The 9,940-nt window shown below is 50.2% G+C and overlaps 1 protein-coding gene across 1 annotated transcript; it reads left to right on the forward strand.

The window, feature by feature from the left end:
• Positions 1 to 3,777: 3,777 nt before the first annotated feature.
• CLIC1 (chloride intracellular channel 1) lies at positions 3,778 to 9,570 on the forward strand (the record flags this gene model as incomplete). The annotated part of the gene is made up of 6 exons (XM_084228079.1): positions 3,778 to 3,854; positions 5,931 to 6,040; positions 6,249 to 6,374; positions 6,526 to 6,632; positions 7,235 to 7,416; positions 9,409 to 9,570. Exons 1-6 carry the CDS (start codon positions 3,816 to 3,818, stop codon positions 9,568 to 9,570), a joined length of 726 nt encoding a protein of 241 aa, XP_084084205.1. The 5' UTR covers positions 3,778 to 3,815.
• Between the last annotated feature and the right edge of the window lie 370 nt (positions 9,571 to 9,940).

The raw sequence follows: 9,940 nt of genomic DNA on the forward strand, positions 1-9,940 counted from the left end.
TTTGTGACCTCTAGGGAGGTAGACGGTCTTAAAGGGCCAGAGGCGAGTTGTTTGTTTTTTCTGGAGAGTGGAGATAAGCAACATTAATTCAATCTGAGCCAACAACTCTAAGTTAATATTTGTACCCTCTGAGTTAATATTTATAAAGAACTTAGAACAGAGCCTGGCAAACAGAAAGTAGAGCTACCTGAGTGTTTTTTTTAATTTATTTTTTTAAGTCTGTAATTTATTTTTTAAGATTTATTTTCTATTTATACAATAGCTGGGGTACAGGCCAGAGGGCGGAGGTGAGAGGATTCACCAGAGACAGAGCAGGAAGCGGAACATGCAGATGGACCGAAAGCACTTCTGAGGGGAGAAGCGGATGAGACCGGAAGGTCTGCTGCACCATGTGGGTATCTCTCTGGCCGGCCGGAAATCGAACGCACGATGCAGAGGCTGCAGACAGCTTCACAGCGCTGCGCTCAACCCGCTGCGCCAATGGGGAGGCCCCTACCTGAGTATCTTACATAAATAGGCAGAAAGAATTAAGACTCCTATCTCAGACCCTCTTTGCCAGTTTCCTGGACATAGAGTACAAACCCACCCACATGAACACTTAGGGCAAAATTATCATTTTGAACTCCCAAGAGAAAGAGGAAGGAAGTATTTGAATTACACCAAATTCCAGTAGAGGAAAGCACAACTGATAAGAACCACTGCAGCACTACCAGGACCCTGCCATACCCTCCTCTGTACATGCAAAGATACCCCCCCTCCCAAGTATAGTGAGGGTTTCATTCATTCATGGAGTAACTATGTATGTAAGGTCTATTCTGGGGAGAGGGGGTGATCTCAAAGCCATGAACATAATTAAGTCCCTGTTCCATGAAGCTTTTTTTTTTTTAATAGAGGCATGTTTTATTTATTTATTTGTTTGTTTGTTTTGCTTATACATGCACTGGGTACAGTCAGAAGCGCGGGAGGGTGAGAGAATTCACCAGAACCAGAGCAGGGAGCAGAGCAGGCAGAAGGACCGAAGTACACTGCGAGTGGCAGGAAAGGGATGCGTGCCATGTGGGACCCTCCTGGCTGGGGAGCAGCCGGGGAGCAGCCGGGGATTGAACCGGGGTCGCAGAGGCCGCGGGCAGCTTCGCAACCCAGCGCTCAACTGCGGTGCCACCCGGGAGTGTATGTGTGTATGAAGGGAGAAGCAGGGACATTGTGAGGGAAACAGAAATAAACATATCTATAGGCACTCCCCCCCAAAAAAAAACAGATTAATTAAAATACATCTTTCTCCCCAGCTTTGTTGGGGTGCCCTGAGATGGGAAGAACCCATAAAAGGAGTTAGGAAAGATGGTGGGGGTAAGAGGGTGTAAGGTGTTTCTGCTAGTCAATGATTGGAAAATCCTCTGTTCCAGGAAAGAGGGGAAGTGAGTTAAATCCTGGGTTAATGGTTACCCCTGGCAAATTGTTGAGCAATGGAAACCTGGAGGAGGCTCTAAGGAGTGTCAGGGAGGGACACACCTTCCATTCAGGGGTGGAAAGAGATTAGGGGAGAGATTACCAAGCTGAGGAAGGGGAGGAAGGGAAAAGAGAAGCAGGAAGAAAGGGAGACACTGAGATAGGAGAATAGTTAAGTGGGACAAGGAGATGAGCTAGGAGGGTTTTCTGATGCAGGATTTCAAAGTTCAGCTCCTGGCTTCAAATCCATGGGACACTGCTGGCTGGAACCAGGAGAGGGCAGCATTACCTGTCATCTGGGAAATTACCGCAGAAATACCTTTGGGTAGTCAAACCAGCCAGCCAAAGTCAATATTGATGATTAAGGCAGCTGCAGCTGCAAAGCAGTAGGAGAGAAAAGAGAGGCAGGGGAGAGGCTGCCAAACCTGTTTGAGCTCAAGGCCGGCCCCACTTGCCTCAGGCTTCTCCCAGAGGGGAGATCTTTGTGGGGCAGATACTCTGGCAATTACTGGCCAGCTCAGAAGTAGGACTGCTTTGACCTCCCTTCCACCGATAGACGAAATCCTGTGTGCAGATTCTGAAGGTCACCCATGGAGAACTCCCTGCTCCCATACACACACATAAACTCATGGCATCAGTCTACATCCTCATAGGATGTTACAATTCAAGTGAGCAAGCACCAAATATATCCCCTCTCTAGGGAGGAGAGATAGGCCTTCCCCTAGGGAGGGGAAAACCCACAGAAGAGGAAGCACAAGAGGAAACCACTAACTGCTAGTTTCCAGGGTCTCTCTTCTCCCCTCCTCCCCCTTTCCTCAAGCTGCAAGCCTTGTTTTGCTCCTCAGTCCTCACACATCACCATATTTTTCTGGATCTGGAGGTCTCGGACGGTAGTGAAAAAGAGAAGAGGTGGTGGGATAAAAGAGAGATTTGAGGGCCTCCCCGGTGGCACAGCGGTTGAGCGCTGGGTTGCGAAGCTGCCCGCAGCCTCTGCAGCACCGGTTCGATTCCTGGCTGCTCCCCAGCCACCGGAGGAGGGTCCCACATGGCGCGCAGACCTCTCCTGCCGCCCGCTGCTCCCCTCAGCAGTGTACTTCGGTCATTCTGCCTGCTCTGCTCCCTACTCTGGCTCTGGTGAATTCTCTCACCCTCCTGTGCTTCTGACTGTACCCAGTGCTTGTATAAATAAATCTTAAAAAAAAAAAAAAAAAGAGAGATTTGAGATGTGGAGGCTGGAATACATCCAGTTTGGAGGACATGTTCTTGGGCTATTTTTTTTTTTTTTTTTTTAGTATATCATAGTTTGACAAGAAGCTCCAAAATCAAGGCTATTGACCAGTTAGAGCAAAGAGAGTCCTAGGAAATCAAACTGCTTTGACCTCCCTTCCTCAGATAAGTGTCCCCAAAAAGGCCACTCATACCATTCTGTTTGATCTTTGCTTCCCCATAACCCTTAAGAGCAGTGCAGCTCTGTTCTAGGACCACAGTAACCCCACCTTTCCACCCCATAGCTTAGGCAACTTGTCAGTGAGAAAAGAGCAAGGTGCACAGGAAGAGGCCCCCATATATCAGATGTCTGGGGCAGAAGTGGAAGCATTAAATCTCACCAGGCTAAGCAGCAGCAATGACGTGCCCCCCCCTTCCACCCCAGGCCACTTAGCTCTGCGCCCCGTTTCCCTAGCACAAGGCCTGGTTGTCTCCCTTCCATCCCTGCCCTACCTTTCACCACTCTTCCCCCAACTCCAGCTTCCATTCCAAGTTCCCCTCTCGAACCATAAGCCCAACAACCCAGAATGTGGACTACAGTCCAGAAGAAACGAAGAAAAAAAGAGCAATCGACGACCTTGCGGTTCTAAAATTCCCTCTCCGTGCCCACGTGGAAATGTCCGAGCTGCTGGTATCACGTTTCTTGTGTGAGAGTGAGGTGGGAGTGTCCTCTGGCTGATGAATCAGGGAAACTGAGGCAGAAAAACAGTCCTGTGTTCAAGGGGACTGGCTGAGAAACAAGGTTTCCCGGCTTCCCTCCCCTTAGCATCCCATCCCCACCCTCTGGAAGACCCGAGGTTCTGCACACCCGACCCACTCCCCAGCCGTCGAGTCCCTCCCCCTCCAGCCGCCTCCCCAGGTTCGGGGCGGGGCCGGCCGGTGAGTCAGCTGCGCCCCGATCTTGCCCGGGAGGGGATAGAGCTGGAGGTACTGAACTGGTGGGGAGCCCACGTCTGGAGTGAAGGGGTCCGATCGGTCCTGTGTTGAGCCAAATAGAGAGCTTGAGGTCTGGGTGGAGAGCCCCGGCCTCAGAGACCCGCCTTCCCGGCCTCAGCCCCTCCCAGTTCCCCCCGCTCCGGCCGCTTCCTGGAGCTCTCGCTACCATGGCTGAGGAGCAACCGCAGGTCGAATTGTTCGTGAAGGTAAGTACCTCTCCCTCCTAGGCCACCCTCCAAATTCCTGGAAGGCGACTCTCACCTTTCCCCAACGCCAGCCTTAATCCCTAATCCCGTTTCTCCTTGACCCCCAGCCCCACGAGCAATCTTAGGTGTGGAAGTAGCCCCCCCCCCAAGCTGGCCTTCCCCCCCCTCAGGGGAAGAGCATTGATTTGTGTGCAGGGAATAAGAATTCTAGCTCAACCCGGAAAAGTTTGTAGAAATGAAGTTTCCAGCAGCCTAAAGGACAGGAAAGTAGAGAAAAGGGGGCACTCAGGAGTGGAGATTGGCCGCGGCGGGGGTGGCCGAGGCAAGCTGTTTAAAGGGACCTGGAGAGAAGCAGTCTTGACACAGAAGACTTCACATCTTGTAAAGAAACATGAAGACATCATGGCATTCGACCCTACACCACAATCAGAGAATGAGGGGAGACTGGGAGGCGTGGGTGTGTGGGTGTGTGTAGTAGGGAGGTTTCCAGGAAGAGGGTGTGGTGAGGGAGGCCTGGAGTGGGAGGGGGTCATTTGGGAAGACCTGGGAGGTGGAAGCCCAGAGGGAGTGGGCTGGAGAGGTGATGGAGGGGATAAGGCATATCCAGCAACTTGAGCAAGCAGAGCAAAGGAGGTGATGAGAGGGGAGCTGTGGCTACCACAGGGCTGGGGGGTGAGGGTGGGGGGTAAGGGTGGGGGGCAGGAGACAGAGTGCTGGAAGTTGGGGATTGTAGAAGCAGAGGAAAAAGCTGCCTGTCTCTCTCCCCTCTGTGGGTGAGATCTGGAGTGGTGGTCCCCTGGGTATTTCGGGTGTTACAGGCTCAGACAGACTTTGCCATTTCTGCTGTTCCCCTCCCACTAATTGCTGTTTTGTGCCCCCTCCCTCATCTCTGCACCCCTCGCTGGCTCCCTCTGGGCCGCCATCTGGTGCACTTCTCTGCACCCTTCACTTTCCTGACCAATATGTCCACTTCCTCCCTTTTGTTCAACCCAGCTTTGTGTGTTCCTGCCAGTCTTTCCCTCTCCATTATGCTGGCACTACTTGGGCAGCCATTCCCACTCCCTGGTCCCTGCCCAGTGAAGTCCAGCCAGGCCGGGTCCACCCCTTTAGGTGTGGTCCCCATCTCACTTTCACACTGGCCTTAAGGGCTATTTTTTACTCCTGGGTGAGGCTGCACTGCAGCCTCTGACCCTACATCCTGTGTGAGGAGGGGACTCTGGAGCCAGGGCAGTTGTGCTGAGACCCCAGCTGTCCAGGCTTGGGGAAGAGGGAGTGGCCTTGGCTGCCCGGCAGCAGCCTCACAGGTCCCTGCCCCCACTCCTTGCCAGGAAGGAAGTTCCTGGGGCTGGAGAGAGACTTTACGAGATGAATCGAGATGAATCACCTTCCGCCTAGGGGGGAGGCCTACTGGGGAGGCCTAGGGGGAGGTATCCCTCAGGGGATGAGATCACCACCTGCCAATTAGAAGGTGCCCCCCTTGGGTAGTCCACATCTCTAGGGCCAGGCTTTGAGCCCCTTAACTCTCCCATCTAGCTGCCAGAAACAGCTTGGCTGGAGGCATACAGAAAACCAGAACTCTGGCTTCCAAACCCTGCCCATATTCTTGTCCCCATATTCTTGTCCCCATATTCTTCTCCCCTACAACTTTGCCTTCATCAAATACCTTCCTAGGGACCGTCTCATGGGTTGATGTGAAAAGTGAGTTTTTGCATGTAGTAAAGTGCTGAGAATAGTATATAGAAAGCTACATCACTGTTAGTTTTCCCTCTTCTAGGGGCCAGATCCTCCAAGTTTTCCAGAACTCTTTGCCCTCCTCCTACCTGTTCTCCACTCTCTCGAAAGTCAGAAGCAGACCTTTATAGAAAAGATGGTTGTTGCTGGTTGTTGCAGCTGTCCGTCTATGCTAGGTGCTAAGTGTGGCCCAGCCCCAGGGTAGAGAGCCCAGTTTGGTGAGAGATAGGTGAGTGTCACCAGGCAGAAAAGAGCCAGGTCTGGGAGCCAGAGTGCAGAGAATGAATGGCCTGGGGTAGAGGTGGGTGCACCAGACCTAACCTTGGGTTGGGGGTTGCCTTTCAGGCTGGCAGTGATGGAGCAAAGATTGGGAACTGCCCCTTCTCTCAGAGACTGTTCATGGTGCTCTGGCTCAAGGGAGTCACCTTCAATGTCACCACGGTAGACACCAAAAGGTGGGTCCACTTCTGTTCCTCTAAACAGAAGTGTGTGTGTATTCAGATACACAAACACACACACACACACACACCCCTGAACTTAGCATCCCGATGAATCTTTCCTCTCCACCTGGAGCCCTTTTGTCTTCTCACATCCTTCCGTCTTCCTTTTCTCTGGGGTTCTCTGACCCCCTTTCCTTGTCCTGATGCGTGGCCTCTTCTCCAGGCGAACCGAGACTGTCCGGAAGCTGTGCCCGGGAGGGCAGCTCCCATTCCTGCTGTACGGCAATGAAGTGCATACTGACACCAACAAGATTGAGGAATTTCTGGAGGCAGTGCTGTCCCCGCCCAAGTATGGGAGCACTCGGGAAGGGGAGGAGACACCTGGGAGACTGGGAAAGAGGAAGGTTGAAGATGTGAAAAATAGGTAGTGGGGGGATTGCACTGTTACTGAGGCCGCTCCCTGGAAGATACCTCATCCTGTTTCTTTCATTGGCTCTCAGGTACCCCAAGCTGGCAGCTCTGAACCCTGAATCCAACACAGCTGGGCTGGACATATTTGCCAAATTTTCTGCTTACATCAAGAATTCAAACCCAGCACTCAATGACAGTGAGTCTTGTGGGTTGGAAGCCTGGGCCCCAGGAGGAATGGAAAACATCCAGAAACTGGGAGATAAGATAATAGGGGTACCTGAAAATTTACGTATCAGGGAGATGGAGCAGATACTGGCACAACTGCACCATCCTCTGCTGGTTGTTGCAGCAAACACCATCTTTCCTTGCATTCTCTTTGGTGGTGAATTTTTAAGCTTTGCTCATTTGCTCCCTAGCCTTTCTTGCCCCACTGAAAACATTAGCTGGATTGACTGTGGGCCTATTTCTGGCTAAATAAGGATGTGCTTAAGAACAGTAATTCTAGATCCAGGCTACCTAGTGCAAATGCTACCAGCTGTGTGACTCTGGGCTGTTCATTTAACTTCTCTGTAAATCCGTTTCCAGATCTATGAAATGAGGATAATAAATACCTAGTTCATGGGTTGATAGAATTAAGTGAGTGTTTTTTGTACGTAACGTGCTTAGCGTAAAACATAGAAAATGCATTGGTGTTAGCTGTTATCATTTTAGACCAGCTTCACCATTGGAATTCGCAGCTCCCAACTCCCCTCAGCTGTATCAATCTGATGTTTTTGCCAATTTTCCTTTCTTGCACAGATCTGGAGAAGGGGCTCCTGAAAGCTCTGAAAATTTTAGACAATTATTTGACATCCCCCCTCCCAGATGAAGTAGATGAGACCAGTGCTGAGGATGAGGGCATCTCTCAGAGGAAGTTTCTGGATGGCAATGAGCTCACTCTGGCTGACTGCAACCTATTGCCAAAGCTCCACATAGTACAGGTGGGTGGTCATTGTGGAGAGGGTGACTGTTGGGGTGGCGCTTTTTTTTTTTTTAGAAAAGGAGATTTATTTTTATTTATTTATGCATGTAAGAACTGGGGTGTAGACCAGAGGTGTGGAGGGGGGTGCGAGTATTCACCACAGACAGAGTGGGGAGCAGAACAGGCGGATCTACTGAAATGCACTGCTGAGGTGGGACAGTGGGCGAGACAGGAGAGGTCTACTGTACCATGTGGGTCAGCTCCCTGGCCAGCTGTTGAACTCATGCCTCAGTGGCTGGTGATGATAGCTTGATATCACTGAGACTTTCACCCCTGCGCCACCAGGGGGCCCTGGGGTGGCTCTTTATTTTTTTTTTCTTTTCTCAATATATATTTTTTTTTATTTATGCATACAAGAACTGGGCTGTAGGCCAGAGGTGCGGGATGGGTGAGAGAATTCACCAGAGACAGAATGGGGAGCAGAACAGGCTTTAATCCCTGTACCATCAGGGAGGCCCCCTGGGTTGGCTCTATAAGGGGCTCCCACATGGCTTCCCATGACAACCACTCAAAAGGCAGTTTCTTTCTTAGAATGGATTCCACATTGCTACTGGTAATATATATTACCCCATTCATTCTCAGCAGCCATCACTAGCAAGACCACTGTTAGAGAATTACATCCATGACACCAACAGACTGGTGGAGAGCAATACATCTTCCTGTCTTTTTCACTGAATTCCCGGATCAGACAGCAGGCCTTTCCTAAAATCAAGACTAACTCTTTATAGCTTTGGTCTCCACTTCCTCTTATGAAAGATTAAAAACTCTGGTTCCTGTGTTTTTTGTCATAGCCTCAAAACTATGGTTTAATTTCTGAAACATGGGCCCAGTGCCAACCTGCCAAACTATATATTGAACTATATATGTACTGGGCACTGAAAGTCACAGACATGTGGTGATTGGTCCTTTCTTGCCCTCAAGGGATTTAAATCTAGCCAAAAATATAAAACATTCACATGAAAGTGAATACATGATTAAAAAGCCAAATGAGGGCCTTCCTGGTGGCGCAAGGGGTTAAGCCCCACGCTATGAAGCAATCCGCAGCCTCTGCAGCATGAGTTCAATCCCCAACCAGCCAGGGAGCAACCCACATGGTGCAGTAGATCTCTCCTGTCTCGCCTGCTGCTCCCCTCAACAGTGTATTTTGCTCAGTCTGCCTGTTCTGTTCCCCACTCTGTCTCTGGTGAATCCTCTCACCCTCCACATCTCTGGCCTGTATCCCAGCTCTTGTATGCATAAATAAATAATCTTTTTTTAAAAAAAGCCAAATGAAGGGGCCTCCCTGGTGGCACAAGGGATTAAGATGCAATCTATGAAGCTGTCCACAGCCACTGCAGCACAAGTTCCAATTCTGGTGTGGCCAGGGAGCTACCCACATGGCGCAGCAGACCTCTCCTGACTTGCCCACTGCTCCCCTCAGCAGTGTATTTCAGTCAGTCTGCCTGTTCTGCCCCCCACTCTGTCTCTGGTGAATCCTCTCACCCTCCACACCTCTGGCCTGTACCCCAGTTCTTGCATGCATAAATATATAAATCTTTTAAAAAATAAAAAGCCAAATGAAAAAAGGAAACAACTCACTGTAGAAATTCAAGAGAATTTTTTCAATGCTTTGTGTATCCTATCAAAATCAAAAGGAGAAAGGCAGCACTATGGAATGGGAGGTCTGAAAAGGGGCTGGTTGTAACAGCTGTGAGTAACAGAAATTTAAAAAGATAGATAGGTAGGTAGCCGGCCAGCATTTCAGTAAGTGGAGCGAAAAGATGCAGTCATTACAAGACAGTGAGGAGCTAAGTTGATTGGAAGAAAATGACTGAAGAGAGATGAGAATTATAGGAAGAAGGGCATGGAGGCCCTGGAAAGTCTAGATATTCAATGTACAGACCTGGAAAGAAGAGAAAGCCCAACAGCAGGGAATCAGAGTGGCTCCTAATGTGTTTCTCCTCTCCCTTAGGTGGTATGTAAGAAGTACCGGGGGTTCTCCATCCCTGAGGCTTTCCGGGGAGTACATCGGTACCTGCGCAATGCCTATGCTCGGGAAGAATTTGCCTCCACCTGTCCAGATGATGAGGAAATCGAGCTTGCCTATGAGCAAGTGGCCAAGGCCCTCAAATAAACCCCTCGTTGCTCCCTGACCCCATTCTGGTTTTTCCACAAAGGCTCCATATGCTATCCAATGGACAGACTGCAGAACAGCTTGGAAGCAAGACATGGAGCAATTGTGCTGAGCTGGCTGGGGGTTAGAGGAAAGGATGGGGGTATGGGTGATTTTTATTGTGGGGTGGGGTGGACGTTTCAATAATAAAATACAGAAAGAAAATCTGTTGTTTTTTATACAAAGGGGACTTGAAATGTGGGTAAGTGGAAGGATGGGTCAGTGACCTTGAGCCCCAGGCAGAAGTCAGGAATTTAGAACGGGGGTGTTTGTGATAGGACTGCCAGTTTCAGCGCCGGTCCACCACAGCACAGTCTTGTCCATGTCGAAT

This window comes from Talpa europaea, assembly GCF_964194135.1.
Source record: "Talpa europaea genome assembly, chromosome: 2".
NCBI classification, from domain to species: domain Eukaryota; kingdom Metazoa; phylum Chordata; class Mammalia; order Eulipotyphla; family Talpidae; genus Talpa; species Talpa europaea.